The sequence below is a fragment of the Brachyhypopomus gauderio genome, unplaced genomic scaffold (assembly GCF_052324685.1).
Source record: "Brachyhypopomus gauderio isolate BG-103 unplaced genomic scaffold, BGAUD_0.2 sc80, whole genome shotgun sequence".
Classification (NCBI taxonomy): domain Eukaryota; kingdom Metazoa; phylum Chordata; class Actinopteri; order Gymnotiformes; family Hypopomidae; genus Brachyhypopomus; species Brachyhypopomus gauderio.
In genome coordinates, this window is record NW_027506901.1 from 1,056,888 (window position 1) to 1,073,426 (window position 16,539).

At 43.1% G+C, this 16,539-nt stretch overlaps 1 protein-coding gene across 2 annotated transcripts in view; it reads left to right on the forward strand.

Moving 5' to 3' along the window:
* mark4a (MAP/microtubule affinity-regulating kinase 4a) overlaps positions 1-16,539 on the forward strand; it is a 44,327-nt gene that overhangs the window by 16,738 nt on the left and 11,050 nt on the right. For both annotated transcript variants that reach the window (XM_076991084.1, XM_076991085.1), the window contains exons 4-14: positions 8,113-8,161; positions 8,615-8,680; positions 9,358-9,428; positions 9,759-9,815; positions 11,087-11,323; positions 11,880-11,999; positions 12,203-12,302; positions 13,189-13,298; positions 13,851-14,037; positions 14,568-14,779; positions 15,939-16,042. In XM_076991084.1, the coding sequence (XP_076847199.1) occupies positions 8,113-8,161; positions 8,615-8,680; positions 9,358-9,428; positions 9,759-9,815; positions 11,087-11,323; positions 11,880-11,999; positions 12,203-12,302; positions 13,189-13,298; positions 13,851-14,037; positions 14,568-14,779; positions 15,939-16,042 (1,313 nt within the window). The remainder of the gene's footprint in view (positions 1-8,112; positions 8,162-8,614; positions 8,681-9,357; positions 9,429-9,758; positions 9,816-11,086; positions 11,324-11,879; positions 12,000-12,202; positions 12,303-13,188; positions 13,299-13,850; positions 14,038-14,567; positions 14,780-15,938; positions 16,043-16,539) is intronic.

Consider the following 16,539-nt stretch of genomic DNA (forward strand, 5'->3'; position numbering starts at 1 on the left):
TGCGCAATACTTTGGTTCGACTGGCCAATCTGGCAACCCTTCGAGGCTTGTGACCAGTCCACTTATCAACTATATCTCTTCTGATTGGTTGGCACATTCACGCGACTGCTTGCTGCTAGAATTGTCTACAGCTTGGCATTTTGTTCTGGTCGTAAGCTAGCTGTTCACATTCTACATTTCTGGATCTGCAAGGCAGCCAGCACCTGAGCTGGGGTGAGAAGGTATGTTTCTTCACTGCAAAAAAAAAATCTTAACAAGTAAAATTAAGTCATTTTAAGGCAATAAATCTTTTTTTCTCTGATACGAATTTTTGACTTACTAGGCATTGCAAGTTTTAGGATTATTTTGCTTATTTTAAGTATAATGAACTTAATCGGTATTACTTAGAATTTTACCCTATTTTAAGTCATTTGAACTCAAAACAAGCACAAAAAAACTAACCGTTCAAGTTAATTAAATTTTTCAGTTTACATGCTAAAAACACAATGATTTGTACTTGATTTAAGATTGAATGTTGTAGGGGAAAACAACTCAAAGCAAAACTAATACGGCTCCAAAATTTATAAATGTACTAGTTCGTCTCAATTGGAGAGAAAAAATGTGCCTCTGTGAGCATTGGGGGCTGGGCACCCCTAAAGACCAGATCCTAAAATCGCCCCTGACTGGAGATCCTGAAATTTCAGCCAAGCTAGTGCTAGAGGATTGGTTCCAGAACCCACACTGTGTGTTGAGGTGAGCACAACTATATCTAGTTGGTGTCGAGGGCAGTCATGGCCTGGTGGTAGGGAACTGATCTTGTGACTGGAGGGTCGTGGGTTTGATTCCCAGACCTGAGGCTATGACTGAGGTGCCCTTGAGCAAGGCACCTAACCCTAACTGCTGGGCTAGGGCTGCCCACCGCTCTGGACATGTGTGATCCACAGCCCCCTAGTAATCACTAGTGTGTGTGTGTGTGTGTGTTCTAACTGCACAGATGGGTAAAAAGCGGAGGACACATTTTGATTGTGGTGAAAAATCACAATTGACAAAATATGGCACATTTACATTTACATCTCTAAGCCTCACACACCAGTTCAGGCTCCTTCCCAACCAGAGAGATTACGTTCCATGTCCCAAGAGCCAGCTTCAGTAAACGAGGATCAGAACCAAATTTGGCCACTGTCCAATCCACAATCCTCCGGACCATTAGTTTTGCCCTCTCTCTGTTCCACTCTGAGTATTGTTGTAATAGACCTCTCTCTGTTCCATTTTGAGTATTATTCTAAAAGCCCTCTCTCTGTTCCATTCTGTGAGTATTATTGTAATATCACTCTCTTTCACTCTGAGTATTATTGTAATAGCGCTCTCTGTTCTACTCTGTGAGTATTGTTGTAATAGCGCTCTCTATTCTACTCTGTGAGTATTGTTGTAATAGCCCTCTCTCTGTTCCACTCTGTGAGTATTGTTGTAATAGCCCTCTCTCTGTTCCACTCTGTGAGCCTTGCTGTAGTATTTTTTTTCTTATTGTTTATTAGAGATTCAGTAATATTCATAATTTTACAGTAATTTTACAGCCAGAACTTATTAAATTTACACTGTAGTTGTGACGTGCGGGCAGGGCGAAGGACGAGACACGGGAATCCTTGCTTTGCAAAGCAGACGTCACTTTAATAACAAAGATTGCACAATCGCGCACGGAGAACTCAACACAGACACTGGTAACGTGTAGACTCTAGACAACGACGAGCACAGGACACTGCGCGAACGCACATTAAATAGACAAACCACATTAGCCCCAAGTGATTACGAGACGATTCACAGGTGAAACAGATTATCACATGACATAACCCTAACCACGGAGATCCACTGACGCAGACAAAGCACGTGGACAACGTTAACACACGCCCAAAAGGGAGGGGCCGGGGTCCTCAACGTGACAGTAGTACTTTTTACATTACAAGTTTTTTTTAACTTTCTCTTTCTGCAAAGTTTAGTTTCAATCGATGTGTGTAATATATATATATAATTAGGGGTGGGATGCGATTTAAAAAATTAATCAAATTAATTAGAAGCTTTGTAATTAATTAATCGAAATTAATCGCATTTTAATCACATTTCAGTATTTAACATGAGAAATATTAATTTAAGTTTGAATGATGAATGAATCAATGAACATAATCATAAACTTCAACATCTTGTTTATTTTTCCACCAGTCTACTACACAGACCAATATATGAGTGCAGAAAACAGAGCAAACTGGAAATTCTGACCAAAAATGTTTAATTTTGGGAGTTTTGCTCAGGATATTGGAAGAATAAAAAGAACTGAAGTAAATCAGAAGATGTTTCTAATACCATTTTAGATGGTAGACTTTTTTTTATTTCCCAGGCCTCTGCCACAGCCATAAATTCCTCTACACAGGCATGTCCATAGTGCCTAGAAGTGGTCTTCTGCATGCTCAAAGCAAATGACTGGATCTTCCATTCATCATCTATAATATGAGCTGTCACACCAAGATAATTCTTGTTGCTAACAGAGGTCCAGTGATCCCCAGTCAGAGCCACATTTGTGGCGTCTTCACAATAACCTATTTTACTTCCCTCATTAGGTTAATGCTCCTTCCCCTGTTTTTGAGGGGTGTTTCTTTATACGACCACATATCGTTACAGACAACACTGCAAATAACGCGTCAAGTATAAACGCCTCCGCCGCTCGCGTGAGATGTGCGGAGTCGCGCGCTACAGTCACTCGCGAAAGTTTAATCAGTCTTGATTAAGTTTAATCAGTCTTAATGGTCCAATTAAGGTAATTTAAAAACCAGGACATTTCCTCACTTTAAAAAAACCCGGGAAATACGGACGTTTGTTCACATTATCGTACTAGGAATACATTTAGCAGCTAAGTTATCATTACTGACCTGCGCGTTAGCCCCAACATGTTTTGCGTTGAGGTGGTAACGAAGGGTGGAAGTGCTCCTGTGATAAGCGAACTCCTTCCTACATAAAGTGTAAATAACACTATTTTTGTTTGTACTTCCATCTGGAAGTTTATATTTAAATTTCCCATCCACCAGCGTAGCCTCTTCAGTCATCTCCATCATGCTCATCTTATTGTGTGTTTATATAATCTGTATGTCTGGAACTCGTGCACTGAGAAACATTCCACGGTGCAAAAGTGTCTCATGCGTTATATATATGTATGTGTATATATTTATGTATGTATGTATGTGTGTGTGTGTGTGTTTGTGTGTGTGTATGTCAATCAATCAATCAATCAAATTTTATTTATATAGCGCTTTTTACAACAGTTGTTGTCACAAAGCAGCTTTACAAGTGCCGAGTCCTAGCCCCCAGTGAGCAAGCCAAGGGCGACAGTGGCAAGGAAAAACTCCCTAGTTTTTGCATGAGGAAGAAACCTTGAGAGGAACCAAGACTCAGGGGGGGAACCCATCCTCCTCTGGCCGACACCGGTCACCATGACAACAACAACAACAATTTAGACAGAAAGAAGAGAAAGAAAATGAAAAATATGTAATAATGTCCATCATGATGTATGCATCCGGTTAGGCAGGAGGTGGCTGGCTCAGGATGGATCACTGGTCTCCTCATCTCATTATTCCTCAAACAGGCGGGCAGCCATGTGGAGAAATGAAACAGGGAAAATTAGCTCTGTATGAGGACATATACAGGACAGGTAAAATTATAAACATTTCCGGAGTGTGGCAGCAACTCCGGCATTTAGTTAAATTATTACAGCCTAGCTAAAAAGGCAGAACCAGAAGGTAACATAGGCTTGGGGGTATTCTGAGACAATGGCATCCGTCCACTGCACTGTCAACAAACTTGAGTGACCACGAGCAGTGACAGGACGACAGCACCAGCGCCCCAGTCTACCATAAAACCCTTTGTCTATGAACCCCTGGATCTGTACTTTTATCTAAGGGGGATATTAATTATCAAACGCTAAACTAAATAAGTGGGTTTTCAACCTAGACTTAAAGATTGTGACTGTGTCGGAGTCCCGGACGCATTTAGGAAGATTATTCCAAAGCTGGGGGGCCTTACAAGAAAAGGCTCTTCCCCCTGCTGTTACCTTATTAATTTTTGGAACTAATAAAAGACCAGCACCCTGTGATCTTAGTGGGCGTGGGGGTTCGTAATAGGAAATAAGTTCCTGAAGGTACTCAGGAGCAAGCCCGTGCAATGCTTTATAAGTTAATAAAAGAATTTTAAAGTCAATACGGAATTTAACTGGGAGCCAATGCAGGGCTGATAGGACTGGACTGATATGCTGAAATTTTCTAGTTCTGGTCAGAACCCTGGCTGCGGCATTTTTAACTATTTGAAGTTTATTTAGATTCCTATTTGAACATCCTGACAGTAGTGCATTGCAGTAGTCTAATCTAGAGCTAACAAAGGCGTGCACCAATTTTTCCGCATCATCCTGTGATAATGCATTTCTTAATTTAGCAATGTTACGGAGATGTAGAAAAGCTATCCTAGTAGTATTATCTATGTATTTATCAAATGATAGGTCAGAGTCGAGTATGACGCCTAGGTTTTTGGCTACTGTGCCAGGTGTAATGGGGTAGCCTGCGAGATTAAGCATTAGATCTGGAATTTTCTGTTTTGAGGCCTTAGGGCCCAGAAGAAGAACTTCTGTTTTGTCCTCATTAAGTTGGAGGAAGTTTAGAGACATCCAGCATTTAATATCTTTTACACAGGCCTCAATTTTTCTTAAACTGAGTTTGTCATCAGGTTTGGCTGATATGTAAAGTTGAGTGTCATCTGCATAGCAGTGAAAATTGACACCATGTTTGTTTATAACTGTGCCCAATGGTAGCATATATAATGTAAATAATAGTGGTCCTAGAATGGAGCCTTGCGGGATCCCATATTTAACTTTTGTACGTTTGGATGGAATATTATTGAGCTCTACAAACTGATAGCGATTTGTTAAGTAAGAATGAAACCATGAAAGGGCTGTGCCAGAGACTCCAACCCAGCGTTCTAACCTTTCTAGCAAGATCCTATGATCAATTGTGTCGAAAGCTGCACTAAGATCAAGAAGCACTAACAGCGATACATAACCTTGATCTGAAGCAAGGAGGAGGTCATTTGTTACTTTAACTAATGCTGTTTCAGTACTGTGATGGGGCCTAAAACCAGATTGGAACTTTTCAAATATGTGATGCCTATGCAGATATAGGCATAATTGCTGGGCAACAGCTTTTTCTATGATCTTAGATATAAATGATGTGTTTGAAATGGGTCTATAATTAGATAGTACAGTAGGATCAAGATTTGGTTTCTTAATCAGAGGTTTAATAACTGCTAATTTACATGATTTGGGCATGTGACCTATTGTAATGGATGAGTTAACTATAGTTAGAAGAGGTTCAGTTACCGCTGGTAATACCTCTTTTAATAACTTTGATGGAACCGAGTCTAGTGTGCAGGTTGCACAATTTAAGGAAGAAATTATTTTCTCTAATTCTGATTGTGGGAGTGGATGAAAAGCATCAAGTTTTTCTCCCAGTATGCGATTTAAATCGATGTCAACCAAACCAGATGACATACCAGTTGTATTACTAATAAAAGGTTTTATATTTTGTCTAATATTCTCTATTTTATTATCAAAAAAATCTATAAATACATTACTAGTGAGGTTTACTGGAATCTGAGGTTCTGCGCCTGCTTGATTTTTTGTAAGTTTGGAAATAGCATTAAAAAGAAATCTAGGATTGTTTTTATTTTTCTCTATCAGTGAGGCTAGGTATGCTGAGCGTGCTTTAGCGAGTGCCCGTTTGTAGTCAATGATGCTATCCTTCCAGGCACAGTAGAATACTTCCAACTTAGTAGATCGCCATTTACGCTCTAATTTACGTGCTATTTGTTTTAAGTTTCTAGTTTGGTCAGTGTACCACGGAGCGAGTTTTTTAGATCTAGTCTTTTTATATTTGAGTGGAGCTACTATATCTAGAGCTGATCTGCAGGTATTCTCTATGCAGTTGGTTAGACTGTCTAACTCTCCTGGATAGGATGGCGAGTGGGCTAGAGCAGTTAGAGCAGTATGTGTGTGTGTGTGTGTGTGTGTGTGTGTGTGTGTGTGTGTGTGTAGTGTGTGTGTAGTGTGTGTGTATTGTGTGTGTGTGTGTGTGTGTGTGTGTGTGTGTGTGTGTGTGTGTGTGTGTGTGTGGTGTGTTTGTATGCTTGTGCACATTCACGTGTTATAGCTGAGAGGTGGACAGTTTGTCCTCCATAGGCACTTGGCACACTAACCCTGGACACATGGAGTCCCACCAGTGTCTCAATCTGAGCCCTGCACAACACACACACACACACACACACCCTCGCGCACACACACACACACACACACACACACACACACACACACACACACACACGCTCACATATCCATGCATATCTCACACTGTACAATGTACAATGCACTTCACATGTGAACAACAAACACACACATACACACAGAAACACACAAACATACCTGCACACACAGTCATAAACTTCACTGATACGCATAACCACACACACATGGAGCGTCTAATAGAAAGATGGGTTCTATCTTGAGTCCTCATCCTCTAAGGTGTCTGCCTTCCACACAGTGGGTTTGTCCTTTACTACTGAGACTCTGGCCCTCATTATCTGAAACCACACATTTGTAGAGTATCTTTGTGAAAATTTGTATAAAAGTACTATATAAATAAATCTGACTTTGAAAACATGTATATACACAGATATCTCGCATGTACACAGAAACTAGTACCAGAGAAACACAAATGCATACATCTCACATGTACACATACATATACAACAAATACATGTATTTGAAAACACACACACACACACACACACACACACACACACACACACTCAGCAGCACATACAAACACACACTTATATGTGCACATATACAATACACTCGCATACAATACAATATACACACACACACTACAGCAGCACCTGCACCAGTACCTGCACCACATTTACTCATCTGTGCAATTACAACACACACTAGTGATTACTAAGGGGCTGTGGATCACACGTGCCCAGAGCGGTGGGCAGCCCTAGCCCGGCGCCCGGTGAGCAATTGGGGTTAGGTGCCTTGCTCAAGGGCACCTCAGTCATGGCCTCAGGTCTGGGAATCGAACCCAAACCCACAACCCTCTGTTCACAAGACCAATTCCCTACCACAGGACCATGACTTGGACAGGAGCATGATTCATGATCCATCCATCCCTTTTCTTTCGCTTTATCTGGGTTTGGGTCGTGGCGGCAGTAGCCTAAGCAAAGAGGCCCAGCCAGCTCTTCTGGGAGGATACCGAGGTGGTCCCAGGTCAGCCGAGAGATATAATCTCTCCAACATGTCCTGGGTCTTCCCCAGGGTCTCCTCCCAGTTGGACATGCCTGGAGCACCTCCCTATGGAGGGTTAGGGTGACCATAGGTAATTGGTAGATTGACCAATAAATCGAGAGCTTTGACTTTTGGCTCATCTCTCTCTTCACCACAACGGTCTGGAACAGCGTCTGCAATACTGCAGCTGCAGCACCAATTCGCCTGTCAATCTCGTTCCATCCGTCCCTCACTCGTGAACAAGAACCCGAGATACTTGAACTCCTCCAATTGAGGCAAGGAGTCATTCCAGACCCAGAGAGGACAGTCCACCCTTGTTTTAGAGGTGCTGATCTTCATACCGGCCATCTTACACTCGGCTGCAAACTGATCCAGCGTGAGCTGTAGGTCCTGCCTGATGATGCCAACAGGACATCACATCACATCATCCGCAAAAGGAGACGTGGAATCCTGAGGCCACCAAACCGAACCCCCTCCACCACTTGGCTATGCAGAGAATTACATGCTTGTCCTTGTATGTGTGTGTGTGTTCACGTATACTTGTGTGTGGGCTTGAATGTGTGTGCATGTGTATGTGTTTGTACAAGTCCATTTAACTGTGTGTGTGTTCGCGTGTTCTTGTGTGTGTGCTTGAATGTGTGTATGCCTGTGCTTAAATGTGTGTGTGCACACATGTGCTTGAGTGAGCACGCGTGTGTGTGTGTGCATGTGCGCGCATGTGTTTGAGTGTGTGTTTACTCTGTCCTTTTGCCTCTCTACAGCTATTTCGAGAGGTGCGCATCATGAAGACCCTTCGTCACCCCAACATAGGTACACACACACACACACACACACACACACACACACACACACACACACACACACACACACACACACACACACACTCACACACACCACACATACACACACACACACACCACACACACACACAACACACCACACACACACACAACACACACACACATCACACACACACACAACACACAGACACACACACAACTCACACACACACACACACACACACACACACACACACACACACACACACACACACACACACACACACACACACAGATTTGGTATGAAATACTGCTACACGACTAAGTGATGCTTATGAGAAAAAAAAGATTTGTGATGTATGATTTTCAGTATTTCATCTTTCATACTTAAAGGTGTGACTTGGCCTTGTGTTTTTATTAATGTAAAATTATTTGGGATTTTTTGCTTACTTGTGTGGTAAATAACAGTGTTTGTATTTCTTAGTGCAACTGTTTGAGGTGATTGAGACAGAGAAGACTCTCTACCTGATCATGGAGTATGCTAGTGGAGGTAAGACCTTCTGTGCTGTGCTCTACCCCTAACCCTAGTGGACGTAAGACCCTCTGTGCTCTACTGCTAATCCCAGTGGAGGTAAGACCCTCTGTGCTCTAACCTAACCACTTGAGGTATGGCCTTACTTCTTCATTCACTCTACTGTAGAGTTGTATCATAATCTGTACTCAGACTGTACTCTTAATCTGTATTCTTAATGATGATATAAAGTATATTCTGTCACATACTCTACAACAGGGGTCGGCAACCTATGGCACGCGTGCCACCGTTGGCACGCGGAGGAATAATCAGTGGCACGCGACATGCTGGACCAGCATCAGCAAAAAAAATTAGTAATAAAAAATATCAGACAGAGAGCACGATCCTCCAATCGAAATCGCTCCTCAACGCTCTGCTAAGCGGATCGCGATATAATTGTGTCCATTTACCCCCCGGTTACATTCGACATTCGCTCGCTACTCGGCACACTCATTGACTAGACATGTTAAAGTTGGTACTCTGCGTCTCAAAGGTTGCCGACCCCTGCTCTACACCATACACACATGGGCATGTACAATTAAGTGTGTAGGTGGTATTAAGCTCTTCTACTGTGTCACTTTCATTAACAATGTAAAGCCTGAATGTGTTGTTGATGTGCTAGCATGTTATGTATATTAAAACGAAGGTGTTTTCAGGTGAGGTGTTTGACTACCTGGTGTCTCATGGAAGAATGAAGGAGGTTGAAGCCAGGGCCAAATTCAGACAGGTGAGAACACAGTTCCAATAATCCAGGGTTAGGGTTAGTAATAATCCAGGGTTAGAGTTAAAGTAGGTTTAGGGTTTAGTGTTATTTCTCATTTAGCATATAATACAATGATAGTAGTGGGTGAGAAGCCATGTTTTCAGCAGAAAGTGAATCAGAAATTAAATGTTTGTTATTATCTGGATACACTAGGGATACATTTTTTTGAGAAGCTTAAATTAAATCCAGTCAAAATACATCCAGGTATGATCCGGACATGAAACACATCTAACAGGCTCTGAATAGGCCAAAAGATTTGAATCCCTGTGTCTGTTTGTGTGTATTTGTCTGCAGATTGTCTCTGCTGTGCATTACTGTCACCAGAAGAACATAGTTCATAGGGACCTGAAGGTAAGCTGGGAACTCCAGCTCAACAGACATGCCCTGAACTACCCCAGAGCTCCACATAATAATAAGAATATTTATTTGTATAGCACATTTCATACATACATGCAACTCAAAGTGCTTTACAGAATAAATAAAACAAAACATAAAAAGAAAACAAACATAATAAAATAAGGTAATAAAATAATAAAATGCTATAACTAATTATTAAAATAATAGAAGAAAACAACAGTAAATAAAGTAGTTGTGACGGGCTGGGTGAGCGAAATAAAATGGAAGCGATCACGCCAAGTCTCAGGGAAAAAGGATGGTTTAATATAGAAAGTGCGCAAACCAAAAACCTGTGACTTGATCCAAATTAAGGATATAATAACCAGCAGTCAACTGGTACAAAGACAAGACATATATAGGCAAACAAACGACCCTCAGGTGAGACGGATCACAGGCTCCGCCCACCTGAGGGACGCACACCACGCAACAATACAAACAACAACAACTGCTGGTGTGGACGGAGGCGACCGGTAGGGGGCGGCCATACCGTGACAGTAGTAATATAACAAGATGGCAATTATTAATTAAATAATAATTGAATAAATTTGAATAGACATAAAATGTAGCTTAGTAAAATAATGTGATAAAATAATAAAATAATTAACCATCAAAGTACCTTATCTAAATGCCGATCTAAAAGTTTTTATTTTTTCAAACATTTTTTATTGGGAAGCAGAAAGTATATCAAAAATACAACCATCATTGGATTATACAATGCTTTTTTTTTTTTTTTTGTATTATGAATAACAGAAGATGCACACAAATAAGTAAAAAAAGGGGGAAAATAGAAAATATATAGAAAAATAAATAAATTATTATATATTAGTGTTGTCAAAAAAATTGATATATCGATACGTTTCGATACTGAACATTCTGAAACGGTACAATACTCGTTTCTCTTAAGTATCGATTCTTTTTACATAAAATGCGCTTTCGTTTGACCCACCCAAGCTGCCGTAATGCACAGGACAGTTTGTAATGCTAAAATGGCAGCTAAAGCAAATGCAGTGCTGTTGAATTCGAAGCAGATACAGATGGAAAACATGGACATGAACAAGCCCGTTTGCAAGCGGTGCTTTTGGAACATTTCAACGAAGGGCGCTAAAGCCTGGTTGAGTGACCATAGCGCTCGACTCCGCCCACCTCGCGCGAACCTCCGCGAGCTGATTCTAATCCCAGTTAAACTTCTTTACTTACTCTAGTTCTGATACTCATTCTCCACACAGGCGGAGAATCTCCTGCTCGATGCCGACTCCAACATCAAGATCGCTGACTTTGGCTTCAGTAATGAATTCACCATCGGGAGCAAGTTGGACACGTTCTGCGGCAGCCCGCCGTACGCCGCACCAGAACTCTTCCAGGGCAAGAAGTACGATGGGCCGGAGGTAGACGTGTGGAGCCTGGGGGTCATCCTCTACACGCTGGTCAGCGGCTCCCTGCCATTCGACGGGCAGAACCTGAAGGTGTGGCTCCTTCCCCATCACCCTCTACATCCACGCTACACATCCACCTTCCTCGCTCCACCCTCCACGCTCCACAACCACACTACACATCCATCTTGCTCGCTCCACGTCCAACTTTTCCCTGCTTTGTCCCCACTGCTGTATGAAGTATGTCTGTGCTCTTGCTCTGCTATACAGCTTAATGGAGTAATCAACTGTGGGAGTGTATATTCTGGGTCATGGTAGCTAACTAGAATTCATATTGGCAGTAACTATTTTGCGAACCCATTGTAGGTTAGCGCTATGATTAGTGGTGGCAATAACCAGCTTGTGAACACCTTGTAGCCCTACAGGTTAGCATTAGGGTTATGATTAGGGTTAGGGTTGGGTTAGGGTTAGAGGTTAGGGGTTAGGGTTAGAGGTTAGGTGTTAGGGTTAGGGGTTAGGGATGGGGTAGGGTTAAGATTCACATCCTTACTTCCCTGTTGTTTTTAGTTTCAAACCTATTGCTTTGTTATTTATGAGATCTAAGTACACACACTCTGCGCTCAGGGATGCTGATGTGTGTGTGTTTCAGGAGCTTCGTGAACGTGTGTTGAGGGGGAAGTATCGAGTACCCTTCTATATGTCCACAGACTGTGAGGCGATTCTGCGCAGGTTTCTTGTGCTTAACCCCACCAAACGCTGCACACTGGAGGTACACACACACACACACACACACACACACACACACACACACACACACACACACACACACACACACACACACACATACACGATCCCTCCAAATGCAGCCCACATAACACTGTAATGCATTAACCAACATAGCCCTGTTCTCTAAGCACCTCAGTGAGTGTATAGGATATATTAACTCTCTTCTCCCTCTCTGACGTTCCACAGCAAGTGATGAAGGACAAATGGATGAATGCAGGCTATGAAAGTAATGAACTTAACCCTCATGTGGAGCCAGTCCAGGACTACAGTGATGCCAGCCGCATTGGTGAACTCACTGACACCGTCACACGTTTCATTGTTTAATTGTAGATTTTGTGGTCACTGATTGATCATGATTTTTTCTCTCTGGCTTTCAAATTCATGTAGATTAAATTAGTGACATTTAATATACATAAAATTATAAACATAAAATTAAACAAATATGTATATGGTTGATTGTGTGGCAGCTATACTGTTCTGACTTCAACACATTCAGCAGTTTCTAAACATGGGCAACATGTCTTTCATTTCATGTCCTCTTCAAAAGATGGAGTGTACTTTTAAATGTGTGTAAATCGTGAGTGAGCTGTGTGTGTGCACTGAGTGTAATGAGTCTGGTGTGTGTGTGTGTGCACTGAGTGTAATGAGTCTGGTGTGAGGTGTGTGTGCGTGCGTGTGTGTGTACTGAGTGCAAGGAGTCTGGTGTAAGGTGTGTGCGTGTGTGTGTGTGTGTGTACTAAGTGTAAGGTGTCTGGTGTGAGGTGTGTGTGTGTGTGTACTGAGTGTAAGAAGTCTGGTGTGCGTGTGTGTGTGTGTGTGTACTGAGTGTAAGGAGTCTGGTGTGAGGTGTGTGTGTGTTCGTTCTTCTCTGGTCTTCCACTGTTTGTGATGACGCTGTTTCTCTGTTTCCAGGTTATGGGCACTACATTACACTGTTAAGGGTGTAGGGAACACTGTTAAGGGTGTAGGGAACATTGTTAAGGGTGTAGGGAATCATTTAGCTTTAAGGTGTAGGGAATTGTTTGGGTGTTGTTTATCTTTAAGGGTGTTTATCTGTGTGTGAGAGTGTGTGCTCTCTCCCTCTCTCTCTCTCTCTCTCATCTGAGCAATGTGTGTGTTCTCTTTCTCTTTCTCATCTGATGGGTGTGTGTGTTCTCTCTCTCTCTTTCCAGAAGTGATGGTTGGGATGGGCTTCACTTCAGAGGAGATTAAGGATTCTTTACTCAATCAGAAATACAATGAAGTCACAGCAACTTACCTTCTGTTGGGCCTGAAGACAGAGGTTATAATCTCTCTGTATCTCTGTCTCATACACACACATATGTATGAACACACACGCACACACACACACGCACACACACACACACACACACACACACACACACACACACACACACACACACACACACACACACACAGTTCATGATCAAACTCTTGATGTAATGCTTCTTTAATTCTTGCTGGATTGTCAGATTACAAACAGCAATCACTTCTGTTACCTGGCAACATTATACTCGCTACTGTTACCTGGCAACATTATACTCGCTACTGTTACCTGGCACCATTATACTCGCTACTGTTACCTGGCAACATTATACTCGCTACTGTTACCTGGCAACATTATACTCGCTACTGTTACCCGGCACCATTATACTCGCTACTGTTACCCGGCAACATTGTACTCACTACTGTTACCTGGCAACATTGTACTCGCTACTGTTACCTGGCGACATTATACTCGCTACTGTTACCTGGCACCATTATACTCACTACCGTTACCTGGGAACATTTTCTAGCCTTTTTGGATGACTCTGCCCTGTTGTCATGGTTACAGGATGGTGCGGAGTCACGAGTGAGTGGCAGTATGACGTTGCCAAGGGTGCGACCAAGCCCCGTTACCAACGGAACTAACAAACACTCCACTGCTGCCACAGTGGCTTCGTCCTCCTCCTCTTCCTCACACAGCAAGACCCAACGCAGTGCCTCTACCTACCACCGTCAGCGACGACACAGCGACTTCTGTGAGACATTCTCTGTACCACACACTAATGCTGCACAATAATACCACACACTAATACTACACACAGGCCTACTGCACACCAATACTACAAACTGATCTACCACACACTAATGCTGTACACTAATACCGCAATCTAATAATACACATTAATACTGCACACTTAAACTACACACTTACACCATACACAAATACTACACAATAATTCTGCACAATACACTGTACACCAAAGTGTTTAGGAGTGATAAGGTAAGAATTTTTTTTGTTTGTCAGTTAAACCCATTGATGATGATGTCAAAGTCAAATTTATTTATATAGCGCTTTTCACAACACATGTTGTCACAAAGCAGCTTTATATTTATCACCCTAATGTTATCCCCCTAGTGCTAACTCAAACTCCCTATCCCTACCAATCAAACTTTTACACATTGCCAATGAGTTGCACTGACCACAGTACATGAATGAAAATTAAAACCTTTGGTGTGTGTGGTGTGTGTGTGTGTGTGTGTGTGTGCATGTGTGCGCGTCCTGCAGGTGGACCGAGTTTGCCCGTGATGCACCCTAAACGCAGCCCTACGGGCGGGGCAGAGCGTGAGCTGCGTGAGAGCCGCATGCCGCCTCGTAAAGCCAGCTGTAGTGTGACAGGCAGTCGCAGTATCCCCCCCTCCAGCCCCATGGTCAGCAGCGCCAACAACCCCAACAAGGCCGAAATCCCTGACAGGCGCAAGGACATGACAGCTACAACCGTAAGGGGGGCACTTATTCAAACCGTGACAGCGACAACCGTAAGGGGGGCACTTATTCAAACCGTAACAGCGACAACCGTAAGGGGGGCACTTATTCAAACCGGGACAGCTACAACCGTAAGGGGGGCACTTATTCAAACCGTGACAGCTACAACCGTAAGGGGGGCACTTATTCAAACCGTGACAGCTACAACCGTAAGGGGGGCACTTATTCAAACCGTGACAGGTACAACCGTAAGGGGGGCACTTATTCAAACCGTGACAGGTACAACCGTAAGGGGGGCACTTATTCAAACCGTGACAGCGACAACCGCAAAGGGGGCACTTATTCAAACCGTGACAGCTACAACCGTAAGGGGGGCACTTATTCAAACCGTGACAGCTACAACCGTAAGGGGGGCACTTATTCAAACCGTGACAGCAACAACCGTAAGGGGGGCACTTATTCAAACCGTGACAGCTACAACCGTAAGGGAGGCACTTATTCAAACCGTGACAGCGACAACCGTAAGGGGGGCACTTAGTCAAACCGTGACAGCTACAACCGTAAGGGGGGCACTTATTCAAACCGTGACAGCTACAACCGTAAGGGGGGCACTTAGTCAAACCGTGACAGCTACAACCGTAAGGGGGGCACTTATTCAAACCGTGACAGCTACAACCGTAAGGGGGGCACTTATTCAAACCGTGACAGCTACAACCGTAAGGGGGGCACTTATTCAAACCGTGACAGCTACAACCGTAAGGGGGGCACTTATTTAAACCGTGACAGCTACAACCGTAAGGAGGGCATGTATACAAAACTTGACATCTACAACCGTTGGGGGGAGGGGGGGCACTTTTAAACATGAAATGGTAGAGAGAAAGGAAGAAGGAAGTAAACCCAACAGGCATGATGCTTAATGATGCTTAGAGAGAGAGAGGAAGGAGAAATAGTAAGAAAAGTGAGGGGGAGTTGTAGGAAACTGGTGGGGAGTTTTTGTGATAGAGTGGCAACCCTTATCCTTCAGCAGAAACTCATTAAAATACACAGTCTGGATATTAGATTAGCATGTGTTAAAATGAATATTTATATGGTTTGTAGTGTACGCTTTCTCACGTGTGTGTGTGTGTGTGTGTGTGTGTGTGTGTGTGTGTGTGTGTGTGTGTCTGTGTGTAGAATAATATCCCTGGCAGTTCGATGACACGCAGGAACACGTATGTCTGTACAGATCGGCCAAGCACGGATAGACACTCCCTACTACAGAACGGCAAGGAGAACAGGTGAGACTAATACACACATACACAGACACACAAATACACACACACACACACACACACACACACACACACACACACACACACACACACACACACACCCAAGAACAGGTGAGACACACACACAAATACACACTCAAGAACAGGTGAGACTAACACACAAATACACACCCAAAACAGGTGAGACTAACTCACACACAAATACACACCCAAGAACTGAAGTGTGGGTCGATCGTGAAGGAAGTGTGGGTAGATCACATGACATTAAAAAGTAGTGGATGAATGACTCCACTGACAGTTGTATTGTGATTGACATACATGGTAGCCAATCTGACGTCTAGGGTTTGACACACACAAACCCCCCCCCCTCCCCCATCAACGATTGACACACATCACACATCACCCCCCCCCCCCCCCCCCCCCCCCCCCCCCCCCCCCCCCAACGATTGAGACATGCCGCTAAAAAATAAATAGGTAGATCTTTCTGACTTGGTCATCTTATA